Below are 18,345 nucleotides of genomic sequence, written 5' to 3'. Positions count from 1 at the left end.
TGCTGAGTATTGTGTTGTTAAACTGCTTCTCTTCACATGTCATTTATTTTCATGTCAGAGATTTTCTTCCTGCGTGGAGGTTTGTTGTGTTATTGGGGGGGGGGGGGACATTTGTTGATTCATCCCTTGGATTGTTAAAATTAAAACAGAATAATAATGTCATAAACCAAGCTCAAGATCCTTCTTTTTAAAGATTGCATGATGAAGATTCTAATTTTGAATTTATAAAAAAAAAAAAAAAAACATTAAAAATGCTCTAATCAGCACCAGGTGCATCAGTTTGATGCTAGAAGGAGCAAATTGTTGCACAGGGAGCACAAAGAGTCGGTCAATAAATGTTCTTTTATCACTGTTCAAGAGAGGGCAGTCATAATCCTGCTGCTATTTGCAGGTAATAAAATGTTTAGAATGCACTGAAGCTTGTGGTGGTTTTCGCCTCTCTGGACTGCACAAATTCCACCACATGATGCACAAACTAAAAGGGCTAACAAAACAAAAGGGCTAACTAAAGTTTTATCCCTGAATGAAAATTAATGTTTCAAACGGTTCTATGAGATTCACTCCATGAACCATTCTATCCTTTAAAAGGGAACTATTTGAGGAGAACATTTTTCAGACTCCTCCGATAACACTAATTAACTTTTGATATAATTGTTTTAAATATGCATAAAGAGCCAGACCACATCAAGAGATCTCACAACAAACAAAGAATTACATTAATGCAGAAGGAGAAATTAAAATATAAACTATCAGCACTGTCAGCTATACATGTGCAATTAAAAATGTTCCTCTGACGTGTTTGAATTAATCAGAAATACCTTTAATCCACAAGGGAAAATTCAGAAGTTACAAGTGTATTTATACAATATAGAAGTAGAATATAAAGAAACAGAATGAATTAAATAATGCATACTGAAAAAAGCCAATTGTACTGAAGGCCTACATAACTGAAAAAATAATACTGTACAAAGGAGCAGAGAGTTCAAGAAATACGCCACTCTGTTAGTTCAAGAAAAAATAACATATCACTAGCAGTAAAACTGTGTTTGCATATTTTCAGTGTGCTATCAGTCACATAGCTGAAAATGTAAATGAGATTGAGACTGAAATTTTAAAACACACACAAAACTTTACCAGCTTCTCATTTTATTACAAAGATCAACTTCATAAAACATACTGAAAGTTTGTTCTGCGTTTTGTTGTTAACACATCACAAGAACGTAGCAGAAGACTCCTTGCATGTGTCACAGTTCTGCAGCTGTGCGCGTGTGTGTTACTGGAGGTGTTTTAGCATATTGTCAGTATGTGTTCAGTGTGTACAAGCAGAGATCAGATCAGTTTGTGATATGTGAGGTAGTGTCAGTTATTTAAGATTGTGTGAGTATGTATTAATGTGTGTCTATATTTGTTGCTATGACTAAAGAGAGAGAGAGAGAGGTAGAGTTGTGTGTGTTAAAGTCTGAGGTAGCAGAGATGTTTAATAGCAGCTATATCTCAGGAAGGAGGCTGCTTATGTGTCTCAGATAAGTGTGTGTGTGTGTGTGTTTGTGTGTGTGTATGTGTGTGTGTGTGTGTGTGTGTGTTGATGCATTGACTTTTAATGCACTATCATACCATCACTATAATATTTCATGATAACAATAAGTGCAAGAAGATTTTTTTTTTAAATGCATGTTATTTGAAATATAACTTATTCATAATGCATATCATCATATCACACTACGCCTTTTTTATAACAGTCAAGATTTTGCATGTGTGTGTGGATGATTGTGAGAAATGTTGTTGACATTGAGGCATTCCAGGGCAGACTGTAAAAGTAAAAGCTACAATATTTATACAACATTTATAAGTCAACAGAACACCAGATCCTGTAAAACTGAACTTTAAATTAAGTCCACACTCTAATACTGGAATAATATCATTGCTAATAATCATAATATAGTTTATTAAGTAGTTGGAGATAGGCTCTGATTATCACACTGCACGTTTGAGTCTGCACAGTGAGACACTCACATCACTCAGGATGATATAAATTATGAGCAGAGTCAGGCCCAGTACACGTTCTCTGATCTCTTCTTTTCTCCTTTCTTCTTCCTCCCTCCTCTTTCCTCCTACTCCCCCCCCCCCCCCCCCCCCCCCCCTCTCTCTGACCTCCTCCCTCTCTCCCACATAAACACACATCCTGACACATTGATTATGTGCTTCAGTTGATGCAGCTCTGCAGAGAAACTGCTTGCAGAAAATGTTTTCATTTGCATATCTGGCTGTTTGTGTCTACTCTTATTTTTAACAATATACTGTACATAATTGAAAATATTCCTCTGCAGGAGCTTAAAATGTGTCACTGAGTCCACAGTTTCTCCTCCTGGTCTCTCCTGATAAACCGCTGCAGGGATTTTAATTTATTTTCTTTCGGGTCCTCTTTGAACGATTTAACACATTTTTCATGCAATATGCACTAATGTATGGTTGACTACAGAGATGTTCATGCTGGATTCAACAGAGAAAGCAACTGAACGTAATCAGAAAAGTCAAGTAAGAGGAAGACATTAGGTTCAGCCGGAAATAAGACAATTTCTCCTTCAACTTAAATATCTTTCGACGTACACATAAAATTGTAGATCTCTAATTTTAAATATTATTTTATCAATGTTTGTTTTTTGTATGATTGATATTTTCATTTAGAGAAAACTAAAAAGAACATTTAAATTTCTACACTGGCAAATGTTTAAATCTTGAAATAAGATGTTTATCCAGACTTGATAGGTGAATGGTGCTGACAATATGTTTAATGACATATTCTAAAGAGGAGTCAGACAAATTCGCAAAGGTTTATGTTTTTGCAGATTTTAAATCTAATAATGAAGACTTATAAACATCTGGGCCCTGAAATCCGCTACAGGGTTTCTTTATTTTGAAAATAATTAACAGGAAGTCCTGTTGTTAATCAGTATGCGATATCTCTGTGCGGGTGTGTGTATGTGTAAGCTCACCAGCCTGTTACATTTGGTCACCGGCTCACCGCACCTCCGTTCAGTCAAACCAGCAGCTGCCGTAACTTCACTTCACAGCAGGAGGTAGGAGCAACAATTATATGTATTTTAACGTTTATCAGTGTGTTTTCACTGTCAGTGTTATTTTTCTTGTGATTTAATCCTACCAGTGTTTGATAAAGTTTGCTTGTGTTTTGGCAGCGCCGTGCGTTAATGCGTAATTTGTGATAATTTGGTTCGGTGGTGCGTAAAGTTTTGGTGCGTAATTAGCGCTGCGGTGTTTTGGTGGTGACGCGGTGTAAGTGCGGTTGTCTTTTGGCATGTAAAGGCATCTGTCCTCTGCAGTGGTCGGCACAGCATCCTGACTGCAGTGTCACACAGCAGCCATGTGTTCAGCGCGCAGGTGTCAGTGGGGTTAAACCAGACGATCCACGGATCCAAACCCTGGCCCGGAGGTTGCTTCACGGTGTTTCCTAAGAAGGAGGGGGAGTAGGAGGTTCAGAACGGGTCAGACCTGAAACGATCGCTGTGTCACTCCGCTGGCCTGTCAAGGCTGGTTTCTTCCCCTTTCACTCCTCGATAGATTGCAGCTATACAAAAACCACTTCCTCCATGTCAGTCAGAACATAACATATCTTATACCCCCTCACTCAAACACAACAGAACATCAACAATAATCACATCTTGGTTCATGTTTTTTTCCCACTCTGCGTTTATGTACTTTCCCATACACGTTGTTGGTGGCATTATTATTTCCTCCTGTGCTGAATACCTGTTCTACATGAGTAGAATAAGAAGCCTTTAGAGCGCTGTCTCAACCAACGCGTTTAGAAAAGGTGAAACCTTATAGCGATGAACATTTTATACAGATGAAGTGCTTATTTACGTTCCCTGATTAGACAAAAGCTTATGAAATACTTCTGTTTTAAGCAGTGGGTCTACTCTCTAAGAAAGAGTCTTATCATGAACTTATCATATTGTGTTTGTTGTTAGGGTTGTCATAATGGTTGTCATAAAGGAAACTGATACCCACTTGATACCACAGCTGAAAAAGAATTCTTAGGTGCAGACAAACTCCTGCACATGAGCTAAATGGGTCAGCTAGAATATTTACTTTATTGATCCAGGAGGAGGGAATTCTGTTAGACAGTGTTACTTCATCTATAGTCTCTAATTGTAAGACAGATCAATGTAACTTTTCCATCTTTATGAGAAGCCAAAACGACTTGAGAAAATTACTGCTTGGGTATTTGCTGATCTGTGAATTTGAACATGTGGCAGCTGCTTTCTGTCTTTTGCTTGTTGCAGCGTTGGGTTAAAAATATGAAAATTGGAATCTAACACTTGCTATTGAATATTTTGAAAACCTTCTTTTTCGATTGAAACTGTAACAGTAGAAACTACCTACTAACATGGAGAAGCACACATTCATTGTTATGGTAATTATACAGATACTTGTGTGAAAAGGACTATGGTAAAAGTAATGATTGAACTTTTTGTTGCAGTCAAATAAAGGACAAGTTTTTATTTATTATGTATTCTCGTTATGCTATAAAAGTCCAGTGAAGGACATTTCTTCTTCTGTCCACTGAAAATAATAAACATAAACTTTGTTCCAAAGTGTAAATCAGGATGATGGAAAAAGTTTCACTGCACTGATTCTGTTCTTTTATGCTTTTTTCAAATTTACATATGATGAATTTAAGTATTTTTGTTAAGTACTGTCTAATCCATTTAGGTTTAAATTGGTGATGCCTTTGTGTAATGATGCAAAGTAAAAATAAGCAATAATATCCCTCACATTTGTTTGAGAGGTATTGAAAATCCTGTTAATATGTGTTAGGGGTAAGAATAAGACACAAACAAGTAAAGCTATTGTACTCCATGTGACTTTGCTTATTCAGTTATTTTGTCCTAACTAAAAGTCTTTGCATAATTTCTACTAACTTTATGCTAAGATACATTAAATTCTGTTTAGATTTGTCATAAACGGTTTCGCTTTCAAAAACATTTTAATTTTGTTGTGGATGCAGTGGCCTTCGTCAGCCACATCCATGTATATTGTTTCTTTGGAGGTATTTAGTCATTAGATGACAACCTTTAGAATTGTCTGTTTTGAAGAGCTTAAAAACTACAGTAACCCAAGAGTAGGTCAGCAGTCCTAATAAAAGTTACAGAGAAAATTCAGATGGCTTTCTTGTTGCCATTGCATGTTGCTAAAGTAGCCAAAATAGCCACAGAGGCTGATATTGAAACCATTTATGAGAGCAACCCCTCCGGGTACATTGCCCATACGATGCTTTCCTTCTTAATGAATGGCGGTAAATAGAAAATTAGAGAGTTTTTGCCCATTTTAGTGTGAGGAAAAAAAAATACTACAGCTTTCCAAGACAAATTTTGGCTCGCTATGTGTCAGGAAATAATTGTAGCAGGTTGTCGGGAGACAATCGGTGTCATTAAATTGAATCAATAAATTGAAGTTTGTGTCAATAATGGAAAGAAGCTCATAAGCTAGTGCTCTACAACTGTAAACTCTGTTTGTTTTCACCCAAAAGGGGGCGTGGTCAGTCTGGCAAGCCGGAAGTGACAGTGGGCTGCTCTTCTGAATTGACTGTATAAAAAGGTGTGTTTCTGTCTCCTCACTTTGTCCAAAGGTGAAGCCAAAATAATCCAACAATCGGCGCTGATATATGTCCTCTACTGTGATAATCCTGCAGGAGCTTAATTTGTCAACAGAGCAGTCAATCCTGGCTTTATGTGCATTTTTATAGCATTAAACCTTTGTTGGGCAGTATCCAAATGTTGATACTGTTAAACCTTCCTCACATTTTTTCTGAGGAGATAAAGTTCACATTTCTGACTTGGAAGGACATTACATTATATTGGCTGCAACTTTTTAATTGTCAGGGGAGACGAGGCTTTCTCATCAGGAACCTCAGGGCCTTTTAACTTCCTCCTCTCATGGTGGTCTGCAGAAGATGCCTTTTTAGTTCAGTTGTGATGCAACAACAGTCTTTTCGTGCTGCAAGACTTGTGGGGAAACACTGTGGCTGGTTTGGGGGTATGAGGAGGTTTTTGTAACACCACTGTTGTGTTACTGTGTGTGTTGAAAAGAGAGAAGAAGAAAGGGAACGCCATGCTTTTTGCTACTTTTCCTCAGATTGTGTGTGTGTGTGTGTGTGTGTGTGTGTGTGTGTGTGTGTGCGCGTTAGAAGGACCTGCTCTTCCAGTGTTGTGTGTGTAACTTTTTTGTCATGTATTACATGGGGCAAAGTTGACTCACTCGCTTAGTCCCATAGAAACTGACTAATGGGATTGGCTCTGGTATTGTTATGCACAGGTACCATGTGTGTGTGTGTGCGTGTGTGTGTGTGTGTGTGTGTGTGTGTGTGTGTGATAACATATTCTTGTAATGGCTCTTCCAGCAAACATAGTCTACAGCATGGGCGGGCTAAATTGACTTTGTGGGTGTGTGTCTGTGTGTGTGTGTGCTTTTGCAACACACACACACACGCACACTATAGCAGAGTGCAAGGGGCAGTGGGCGTGTTGGGAGAGGGGGACCCTTTATAGATAGATAGATAGATAGATAGATAGATAGATAAATAGATACTTTATTGATCCCGAGGGAAATTCAAAGCATCCAGTAGCAATTTACAGAGAAATGCATGAAACAAAATATTTGTTACAAATAAACAAAAAAACAAAGAACTGTCCCTCCTCCCCCAGAAACAATGATTTAGGAAGCCCCTACCTTAGTTATTAAAAACAATAGTCCTATCATTAAGAGTGAAACACCATGACAGCAGGGAAACAAAGAGTAACACAAACTTCCATTCAAACTGTGAGAGTCTCTGTGAGAATCCACTGTAATGACAAATAATGTAAACTTGACAAGCTGCTATTGGAGAAATATACAATGGATGTTGTCAGAGTCTGAACACAGGACATCTACATACACAGATGTTACCTTTACACCAATATGTAACTAAAGAGACAGTTTCAAGTTACCTATGTTGGGATAAAAAACCGATTCATCAAGACAAAAACTATATGTGATAGAGTAAAAAAAAACATCTTTATGGTGCCCTGAAAAGAGTCAACTAATTGTTGGAGAGGACTGAAAAAGGATCACAATTGATGTACTAAAGCCACCTTCAGAACAATCTGCATGTTGGAAAGCAAGGAAAACACTTTTAAACATACATTGAAAGAAATACAGGTCTGACTAAGAGTCCAAGAAAAGAAAAACAAACCTGAGAATAAATGATGAAGGGTTCCCTGAAACAAACTGTAAGAAAGGTAAAACAGATCTTAAAAAAGGTGTTTTATGGTACATTGAAATAGATAACAAACTGTTAGTAACATACAAAAGCAGGGCCTAAAAAAAGCTTCATTATTTGGACGGAGAAAGCACAGATTAACACTTTGGATGCTACTACTAACAACTCATTTTCTCCCCTTACTGATATTTTTTAAATCAAAATTCAAGGACTGATGGCTGATTTCACACAACACTGAGAATCAGGACAGAAAGTGATTATTGTGACACTAAAAGGTCACAGGTTTGTCAGACTGCAGCTGTGTGTCGAGTTGAATTACGTCTCGAGAACACACAGAAGCCCTTCCCGCTGGTTAAAAGCATCGCTCGCCTCATTTCCTCACACTCATCTCCATCCTGTCACCTTCTGAAGAGACTGCGGTCACATGAACCACAGCTATCCTTCCCTTCATCAAACACATTCCCATGAAAGCAATTAAACAGCAGGACAACATGTCTGTTTACATTTGTCTAATCGTCTCAGAAGGAAGTTTAGATAATTTGTTGAGCAGAGAGCTCCGCCATGAGTAAACCTTTGAACAATCAGGGAGCTGCCTCCAGCTCTCCTCACAGTCACCTATCCAAAGCTCTTTTTTAATGATGCATAAGTAAACATCATGACCATAATGACTGAACAGAGGGACTATGAGATCAAGAACAATTTAGAGTTTTTTAGTTGAATTAAAACAGCTTTCAGAAAATGCAAAAGCTTGATGACTGATTGGTCTCCACCTGATCAGTTCATACCACAGTATCCAAAAAGACAAAAAATTATATTCAGGTATATTCCCATTGTTATGTCAATATAAGCGTTCATTCAAAATGCGTTGCAAACAACAGAACTTATCTCTGGTTTGTCTTGAATTGCTGTTGTTTCTCAGATCTTGCAGGCCCTTTTTTCATGTTATGCCGTCTCTGAAGTATAAAATAAAGCATGATGAGAAATGTTTCAGGTGACAGTCGTTGTACGGTTTAATGTTAATGTTCACATTGATAAACTGTGCATTGGTTCCTCAGATATATGTACATAATATCTGACGTTGCAATAAAGCTGTCATTGCTGCAGAATTGCCCACAATGTCTCCAACATAAAACACAATTCTAATGTTTGTTGACTGATATTTATCCAATCAGTTGATTTCAACAAACCCAGCTGGTGTGTTTCATGGACCAGTGAGAGTACTGCTGCTCTCGATGTGATTGCTTACGTTGTGGGAGTGTCCACTGAATGCCTCGAATGTCTCTGTAAATCAATCACTCACACACACTGTGTCACTGGTTTGGCTGGTTGAAGGAAGCATTCAGTTGAGTTGAGTTGATTGCAGGTCAGGAGATTACAATCATCTGATTTAGCAGTGAGAGTCTTCCTGCAGGGTACGAAACTGCAAGACGAGTTTTAAACATCTGTAAGGAAACACTGTCACTGTCAGAGCTGGATAGAAATCCTATTTTCTGTTGCCTGACCAGTTTCACAAATGCAATGATATACACATTCATTGACACATACTTACAGTGCAAGAAAGAGGAAGTGTGTTGTAAACTCACTGCCTGTCCCATGACATGGATGATGTCAGTTTGTATTTATCAGTCTGCCCCATGTTGCTAAACCCCCCCCCCCCCAACCCCCCAACTAAAACGCCACACAGGGATGCGTTGTGAGAAAAACAGAACTCTGGGTACGCTCATGTACAGCCTCTATTTCATCAGGCTTTTCATAATACATGTAAAAATAAATAAATAAAGGGGATGTATGTTTTCTGTCTACTTTTACAAAGATTTTAAAAAAACCAGCTCCCCCAGACCCATTTCATGACACACTTTGGGAACAGATAGCAATAATGTGTTTTGAGACTAGGTCACAGAGTGGAGGCTGTCAAACGTATAACATTTTTTAATAAAATACAATGACACAAGTACGAAGGGAAGCAGGTTAACTGTTGCCTTATAATGAACCATGTGCCATTAATTTAGTATGGACAAACTAGACCAGCTGCCTCACATAGTACAATAATGAACCTCAATGCTCCAGAAACAAGTCTTTTTTTGTTCAGCAAAAGACAACAATGACTTATTTCTGACTTTTACTTTAACTTTTAAAACCAGCTTTAGTAATATATGTTTAATATTTTGCAGTTAAAAATTGGTGCTTAGTTTTTGTTTCCTAATTTGTGCAAATCGTATTATGTTTGAATGTGGAGGAACTAGTTAATGCAGGTGACAGCGCTGACCAGCAGATGGCAGTGTCAGACAATGTTTGTTCAGATCAATGTCACTACTGATACTGATACTGTTATAACCAGAAATCAAAGAAGTGACTTTTAATTAAGTCAGGTCAACAAATATTTAGTGATTTGTATATGTTTTGATTGACATTGGTAAGGTTGGAAGGTTGTCTCCCCTCTGACTCATGTTGGCACTGCTATGCTGAAGTAATGTGATTAACTCCTGTTTGTGCTGTAGGAAAGTCATCTCATCACTCCATTGTTTCAGATTGTTCTTATGCTCTGCATATTCTGAAATCTAACTGAGCTCTAAATGGTTAGCGTTTTGGTGGAAACAACACCAAAAACAACATCTCAAGAATCTCTCTGTTCCAGTAGTTTGATAAACTGGAGCTCCAGTTAGATAAATTCGACACGGTAAAGTAGAGCAAAAATGACTCATTGCACAGACACTGAGCTCTCTCAGATTAACCAGGAACAAACAGTTAAGATGACAGTTAAGATTAATGGTGGAGATAACAGCCTCTTAATGAACAGCTCTACAAAGACGAGCTAATGCACTGTATTGATCAGGAGCAGGAAATGTCTTCCACAACTCTGTCTGTAGGACATACTCAGTGTAGATGCACCTTTTATTAAAGAAAGTGTTTTTTTTTCTTGTGTTGTGTAGATGCATTCATTAACACTTAAACAACAAGTGATTTGTTTTTAGGGCTTGTTGTTTTGAGATCTGCTTTCCAGACACATTCTGGACAAAACATTTGAAGTTAGCGGCGTGCAGCTTGTTCATAAAGAGTCCAAATAAATCTGTTTAAAACTTTATAGGTGTATAGGGTGCATGTTTGTTTCATGCTGAAATGCTTGTTGTGGGGGGTTGACTTTTGCAAGCAATAGTCAAGGAAAATGTTACAATGTCCAACTCTTTCAATTGATCCTTAACACCTCCAAAACTAATTGCATTTCCATAATCTTCTGCTGCTCTACAATTTGACATTTTACACTTCTATTTGTTGTCTCATAAGCCATTGCTCATGATATGTTTTAAACGATCTTACTTACGTTTGGTGTAATCTTAATACTTTGGGTGTTAGAATAATTTTTACAACGCATAGCTATGTAGACGTGGGAGATTCTGTGACAGTCTGTTTGGCTTTTTTAGTTTAATCAACTGTTTAATTTATATTCCTCAATTAGTTTCACAATAAAATATCCTACTGTGTGTGTGTGTGTGTGTGCGCGCACGTGAGTGTTCTGGGTGGGTGTTTGATCCCTCTCTGGAATGTCAACAGTGAGTCACGTCGGCCCGTTGGTCTTACAGGGTAGAGCTGCTCTGTCATCCAGTGTCACACTCGCTCACTGGTTCAGCCTGTTTCTAAAACAACCTTTACTCACAGAAACATTAAACCTGTTCAGGTGGTTTCATTCACTTTGTGCTGATTACATTCTTCACTTGTCACTTATCATACCTGAACGTCATCACAGGAGTCTGCAGCCTTTATCACCTTGTGCATGTTCTCATTTTTCTCAGACATGTACGAGAGACCGGAGCTTCAACAATAAGCTGCTGCTTAGTTGGATTTTGTCTTATGCAGAGCAGACAGGCAAAGGAAATAAATTTATTGTTGTTAGGTTAACTGTAACTGTTATGTTCTTCCATTTTTAAAATATTTGTTTTCAGCTTGAGTTAATTGATTACTATATTACGAAAATAATTTTTGACTGAATTGACATTAATGAAAAGTTGATTGATTTGCCCCCCGGGGACAAATAAAGTTTTTTAAATTGAACTGATGGAAGTTTCTTTAAAGAGCACAAAGTCCCTTTAATACAGACAGGTACCTCAAACAGTAGATCCCTCCCTCTTTTCCTATTGGCTGGCTTTAAACTTCTTAAATGTCCCTCCAGCCAATCACGTCTCCTCTTTGCTCTGCATGTCTGGTCAGACTGATTCTCCCCTCCTCTGTCTGTGTCCCTGCTACACTCTGCTCCTCAGCCCACTGTCTGCCTGGGCTGTGTGTGTGTGTGTCTGTGGACGTGTGTGAGACAGTGTGTGTGTTTGCGTGTGTGTGTGTGTGTTTTGTAGAGAGTGTGTGTGAGTCAACTGGAAAAAGCTTAAGTTTTAAAGTTTTGTTTCCTGACGGAGGGAGAGTTTAGAGAAGTGAGGACATGGTGATGATGGTGAGGATGACGATGGGCTTCCCTCAGCCTCCATGGGCTCAGGTCAGTGTGTGTGCTCTCTCTGAAGTGAGTGTGTGTGCAGCTAGTAAAGGATATTCATGCTCCTCCTGCTATTGTATAATACAGTGTTCTCCAGCCAGTTGGAGGTTTCCAGTTTCCAGGCTGACTCTGTGTTTCCAAGCAGATGATGATGCTGAGGGTGAATTTCATACTTTCTGTGTGGTGATCTCTCTGACTCGGATGTCTTAATTGGTATTTGACACTCTGCACAAAACCCACAAATTTCTATTTTTACCTGTGAAGTGATTATAAATAAATTCTGCATTGTCAGTGAGTGCTGTCAACCTGCAAGATTAGAAAATTACTTCAACTATTTCAGTGTGTGAGGGAGGGAAAATGAAAGAAACTAAAGTTATAGAAAGAGGAAGACTGCGTGTGTGCATGCATGGACTCAACAGCCTGCCACCTGCGTGCTGAGTGATGCAGTTGGGGGGGGGGGGGGGCACGATGGTTCACACTGTTCCCAATTACTGTAAGTGCTCTATGAGGCCGGGCATAATACACAGACACGTGCCATAGTAATTAATCATAGTAGCATATACAGTCTGCCATTCAAAGCATCAACAACGAACCCTCCAACAGCCTCTAGTTTAGATTTGAAGCAGGTTATGTCCCCAGAAAATGTCCTAAACTAGAAAGGAGTCTTTGTAAAGCTGATTCCCCTATCAGCTCAAATGCAACATGAAATGAAGAAGTCAATGCAAACTGCAACTATTACAAATGCTGTACATGACTAGAACAAGTTAAATATCTACTAATGTTTCACATGTTGTCCCTCGAATGGTCCCACTTGAATTTTCCTCGGGATCAATAAAGTATCTATCTATCTACTTTCTGACTTGGGAAGTTGCTCTTCTGACTTAAGTGAGTTCATGTGTTCGGAAAGTTAGAAAGACTTTTTATTTAAGGTTTAAAGTCAATAAATACTAAATTATTGCTTTAGCTCACATCCCATTTTTTTTTAATTTAGTGTTAAAAAAAAATTCAGATTACATAATTTACATATTAAGCAAAACTACATTTCTGTTGGGCAGTGGGCCCATCAGAGGTTATGGGTGGGAGAAGTTAGACTTTCCTTGTTTGTACCTTTTTTATAGATTCATTTTTGACATTTAAATACAATTAAACGCCAATAACAGATGATTACAGGTGTTTGATTGTATAACAGTTTTCTTTAATCCACAATGCAGCAACAAAAGGCAGTGAAGAAGAACCCCTCTGTGTTAACATGGAGGAAAATAACGTTCACAGAACATGTTGAAAAAAATACAGTAAACATGTTTGTCAGCCTACACTGCTGTTAGGTTACAAACACTGAATGTAAACAGTAACTTTGACACATTTACCTTAACAAACGAGGCAGCAGAGTTAAGTCTTTCTTCCTTTTGGGAATCATAAATAAATCACGTAATCGTTCAGTTACATTTATTATAATCTCCACCATCTTCGAACGTATTGTTCATGAACCAGCTTCCTCTACAATATCTCAAATACTCATACTGACATTTCTTGAGTCCTTTTCGTGTCCCATAAAGATGCCAAAGTTACTCTCATGTGTCTTACAAACCAACAGAGAGGAGGAGACTGTCTGTTTGAACAAATATTTTGATGAAGTTTCAACACTTACATATTTGTTCAATACAAATAGAGTGCAGCTGCACTTTTTAAAGTTAAAAACAAGAAGTCACTCAATACTGGTACAGCCACATAGCTATATACAGTTGGCTATGAGTTAATTTATATCTGTAATTGCTGGGCAGAAGACAGAGAGGTCAAAAAACAAAATATGCAACAAAACAAAACAAATGCTAATGCATCAACCTGTTCAGCACCAGGGTCTATGCCTAAGTTTAAAGGCCTTGAATTCTTCCTTAAAAGTCATTAAAAAGCTTTCGAATGGGAAGTTAACTCTTTTATTCTTTTGCTCTGTTTTTAAATAAAAATGCTTTTTATTGTTTGTTTTAGTGCTGATGACATGTTCTATTTCTTACTTTACATTGATTCCTGCTGAATTTCAGTTATTTTTAATTCCCGTTTCATCCAGCAGCTTCTGCTAGACGTCTGCAGACACACCTCGGATGCACTTTAACACTTACATCATTCAGCACTCACACAAAGGCTAACAGACACACACACACACACACACACACACACACACGATGTTGTGTTTGGTTTGCATGTTACCAACAATGTGCACAGTATTTGTTTGTGTTTGGATTGTGCAACCAAATGTGGAGGCATGGTGGTGGAGTAAAGGTTGTAGCATTTGCATCTCGTTGTTTCCGTTTGTACCTGAAGACATTTGATGAATGCGAGGTGTGTGTTTAAACAGTGAAGGTGAATGGCAACCAAATAAAGAGGGTTTTTTTTATGGTTGATAAATAGATTAGAGGCAGCATGGATAAGAGAAAAAAGTTGTCCAAACAAAAGAGTTAATGTTTCTTCCTTAATTAGAGCCTCATGCCCTATGGAAAGAATGAGGGATTAGTTGAGAAAGTTTCATCCAAATTATGGCCTTCGACCCTACAAGTTGCCCCTGCAGCTCAAACAGCACTGCCCCCTTTAATAGACCCAGGCTCTTTATGCGAGCTCCGGGCTCATACAACTCAACTGTAAAAATCAAGAGCAAAAAGAGCTAGGACATCAGCTGTGTTGTTAAGTGGAAACCTCCATTCACCTGCACTTTGCTCGATTATAGAATGCCTGAAGGTGAGCTCTGTCATCGCATATAATATCTTACCTCCCCTATCATATGGACACCATACTGTAGGCCAAACAGCACTGCCACTTTCAAAGAGCTAGGCTCTGAACTAGCAAGTTTCATCTGGTGACAATGCTGTAACTACCAACCTCACCACTTGGCCATGAGCGGCCATGTGGGGAGGTTTCAGAAAATGGGTGGGGACACTTCAACCTGAAGGCTCGATTCACTTCAGATTTTCACTGTCCAACAAAAAACTGAGTCATTATATTGTTTAACTTAGTTGTTAGAAATAGTTATGACTTCTGCTTCGTAGGAGGGAAACAACAAAGTAAATCTCTGCAGTCAAAGGGAAAAGCTTCCCCTCTGAGCAGAGGATGTTTTGGTGAGGGTGAGTCAGGGTCTTTCTTGAGGACACGAACTGGAGCGGTGGCTGCTGATTGAAACTTGTTTGCCTTTACAGTTCAGACCTGTTCTGTTTTTTAATGGATGTGGCACAGATTTTCTGACCAAAGGGATTTGTGGCGAAGTCATCAGCAAGAGGAAGTGAGAGCAGACAGACCACAATTACACCTCAGTTTAAGTTTCTGTGGAACTGAAACTTTTTCATTTTCATATTTCAAGAGGTTTTGAGAAAAAAAAAGAAACAAAACAATTTCATGGCAATTAGCAGAGATTTCTGAATGAATGTGCTCCTGTTTGTTCAGAGCAGGACTTCACTTGTGTGTTTTGGTTATTCTGCAGCTATATAAATCTAATCTGAGACATTACAGCACTGTGTTTCCACTTTTCAGATAAAACAATCTGCATGATTGGTTGATGGGGTTTCGTGTTCGGTGGTGAAAGCTGCCTCAGGACCGGCTGAGTTTACACAAAACTTTCCAAGCATCTGTAGTGGCTTGTTTCTGATTGGCTTAAGGGTTTAACTGAATCATTAATAACATATGAACTTCTTAATCCTGGGAGTTCAGGTGAAATCGTCCAGTTGTTGTTGTTGTAGTTTCTGTCTCTGTTTCAACAACACACACAGTCTGGGGTCACTATCATGTTTAGTGGTCAGTACAAGTGGAAAACCTGCAGTTGATACCTTTCATCCATAAACACAGTCTGACCTGCTTTCTCCCCTCTGTACACACATGTTTTCATTCAGAGGAATGTGTGTTTGAAAAGGCCCCTGCTCCCTGTCTGTCTCTGCTCTATAATCCTGTTTGGATTAGTGTCTGATCTGATGTGATCTGAGGCTGCGGACAGAGAGAGAAAGAGATGCAGGTTGATCAGATTAAGCGGCTAAAGAAGAAAAAGAAGCAGGGAAAAGGTGGAGGAGATAGAGAGTGAGAACAAAAGAGGTGGAGAGTCTGGGATGTTAAGAAAAGAGACAAAAGGAGTGAGGAAATCCATCAAGATGGCATGAAAAGAGTTTAATCACAGATGAGATGTTTGCTTTTTGCTCCAGAGATGATTGCAGCACATTCATCCATTCGTTACTGTTATCAATTATAAACTGAGGTATTTGCGGTACAGCTCAAGACAAAAATAAGAGACAACTGCAAAGTATATTTTTCTCTCTCAACTTCCGATGTTGTCAATGGTGGAATCCCTTTGTGGCCATCAAGTGACGTTTTTTTAGTACTGTCTGGTTATGCCCTGAACTATACCACTGTGTGTCTGCAACATGACCCAATCCTTCAAAGGAAAGATCCTTTTTTAAGATTTACCTGTCCCTCCAGGTGAGCCCAGGGCTCCAGTCTGAGTGCTAACCATGCTGCGGCAGTCCGAGCCAAACTCCAGCACTCTGCAGCTGGTTGCTCATGATATGACCGGCATCATGGAGAAGCTGGACAGCCACGAGCTGGACCTGGAAGATGGAGAGTACGACACTCCCGACACCACCACGCCAGGTGAGTGTGGTTTTTCCAGCTGTTTATTCACCTCCTTTTTATTTATTATGACAATACGAGTTTAAGTAAGTTTTTGTATCTGCTTGTTTGTCTCTGCAGCTGATCATTTACCTTTTACGGCAATCTACAAGACGGTGGGTTTTAAGGAGTCTGCGGCCCAAGTGTTCCTATCTTTACCGATCACTGCTAAGATCCTGGAGGTGGAGCGCTTCACCTCGGCTCAGGACCGCTTTAACGTCACCACGCAGAGGAGCATCAACAAGGTGAACTCAATCTCTGCTTGTTCTTGTTTCATGTGTCTGACAACATTACAGAAAGGATCCCTGGAATATCGGCCTTTTTGTCAAAGAGTTGGATTTGTTTTTAAAACCGTAACAACTGTAACAGTGCTTTTCTTGAAAGCCTCCAGAGTCCGTTCACAAAACAGTCATTTTACCTTGCACAGGACTTGCTTGTTTGCTGCTACTTTGAGGAAGTGGTAGAGCAGCAACTCTGATGATTTGCTCGGTAAAACAGCAGTTTTTGTCCGTGCAGTCCAGTCTCCATAAAGAGAGAAAGTCAAACCCAGCTCTGACTATAAAAACTTATCTTCTCTTAAGCAATTTAGAAGAGATGATTTGGTTTTCTTAATTTTTCAAAGCTGATGCAAAATATCTGATTACGAGAAAGGCCAAATGAGTAACTATTGAAATGTTTCTGTGTTCTCAGTCAATGCCAGCGGTGTTTAACATCGAGTTGAAGCACGGAGAGTTCACGTGGCTGGTGAAGAGGAAGGAGAAACACTTCATGGATCTACACAGAGAGCTAAGGACATACAAGACGTTCATGAAGATCCCACTGCCCACACGCAGGTAAACATCCAACTTTTCCTGTCTATTCTTCCTTTAAATTACTTTGGTTATAGTTCTGTTCAGCCTCAGAAACTTGTGGTTGGAGGTTCTTTGTGTTGCCTCAATGGCCTTAACAACCAAGAAAGTTGCAATAGTTGCTGTAAGATTGCACAGGTTATCTTCATCTATAATGTTTTAAAATTGTTTTTGCAGTCACACAGTGAAGAGGCAGTCGGCAGCAGAAGGGGTGAGACATATGCCCACCCTGCCCCGAGGAGGAGGAGATGAGCTGGGCAGAGAGGAGCAGGTTTCCAGTCGCAGGGTAACTCAACTTTCCTTTGCGTCTCTCTTGCTTTTATACTAGTTAAAAGTGGATACTTTGAATTTGATCATGCTACCTTGCTTTTAATACTCTGTTTTTTTTTACAGAAACAACTTGAAGATTACTTGAATAACCTGCTGAAAATGCCGATGTACAGAAACTACCATGCAACGGTAAGGGTGGCACTTTAAATATGCCACTTATGAAGGATCAAATATCTTTTTGTCAAGATAGACGACAACGTTCTAGAAATAATCTGAATATTTGGTACTGATTTTTTTTTAACAGAAACATTTCTGTTTCAGATGGAGTTCATCGATGTTAGCCAACTGTCCTTTATCCACGATCTGGGACCAAAAGGCTTGTAAGATCAACCAAATACCAGTTATTATTATTATTATTTTATTATTAGCCTTAAAACAAACAACTATTGTCTTTTTTTTTGCACTTAATAGCGCATCCTTTTTTTGAAAAAAATGTGGATTGTTGTGCAGTGTCCTTGTGTGTCCTGAAGGGCACTTATAAATAAAATTGTATATTATTATATGAGCATGAGTTTTTTTATAAGTAGAAATATTCTTTTTCTAATTTAAAGTTTAAAGATCAGTTTTTTTCTTGTCTTTTAGAGAAGGGATGGTGCTGAAGAGATCCGGCGGTCATCGTGTTCCCGGGATGAACTGCTGCGGTCGCAGTACAATGTGTTACCGCTGGTCCAAACGGTCAGTAAACACACTGACACACTGACTTTCTTAAACTTAAATACAGAAATCAGTTTATTTAAAGACTTTGTTTTTACAGGATGTATTTTTTTTACACCTTT

General features: G+C 38.8%; 1 protein-coding gene across 1 annotated transcript in view; it reads left to right on the top strand.

The window, feature by feature from the left end:
• The first annotated feature begins 2,958 nt into the window (after positions 1 to 2,958).
• pld1b (phospholipase D1b) overlaps positions 2,959 to 18,345 on the top strand; it is a 36,300-nt gene continuing 20,913 nt past the window's right edge. The window contains exons 1-8 of the mRNA XM_079361890.1: positions 2,959 to 3,077; positions 16,203 to 16,373; positions 16,473 to 16,636; positions 17,082 to 17,224; positions 17,417 to 17,525; positions 17,633 to 17,698; positions 17,831 to 17,889; positions 18,152 to 18,244. Of these exons, the coding sequence (XP_079218016.1) occupies positions 16,235 to 16,373; positions 16,473 to 16,636; positions 17,082 to 17,224; positions 17,417 to 17,525; positions 17,633 to 17,698; positions 17,831 to 17,889; positions 18,152 to 18,244 (773 nt within the window). The 5' untranslated portion in view covers positions 2,959 to 3,077; positions 16,203 to 16,234. The remainder of the gene's footprint in view (positions 3,078 to 16,202; positions 16,374 to 16,472; positions 16,637 to 17,081; positions 17,225 to 17,416; positions 17,526 to 17,632; positions 17,699 to 17,830; positions 17,890 to 18,151; positions 18,245 to 18,345) is intronic.

The sequence above is a fragment of the Symphodus melops genome (genome assembly GCF_947650265.1).
Source record: "Symphodus melops genome assembly, chromosome: 14".
Lineage (NCBI taxonomy): Eukaryota > Metazoa > Chordata > Actinopteri > Labriformes > Labridae > Symphodus > Symphodus melops.
The sequence above is the reverse complement of the archived record's forward strand: the minus strand, read 5'-3'. Positions and strand labels throughout refer to the sequence as shown.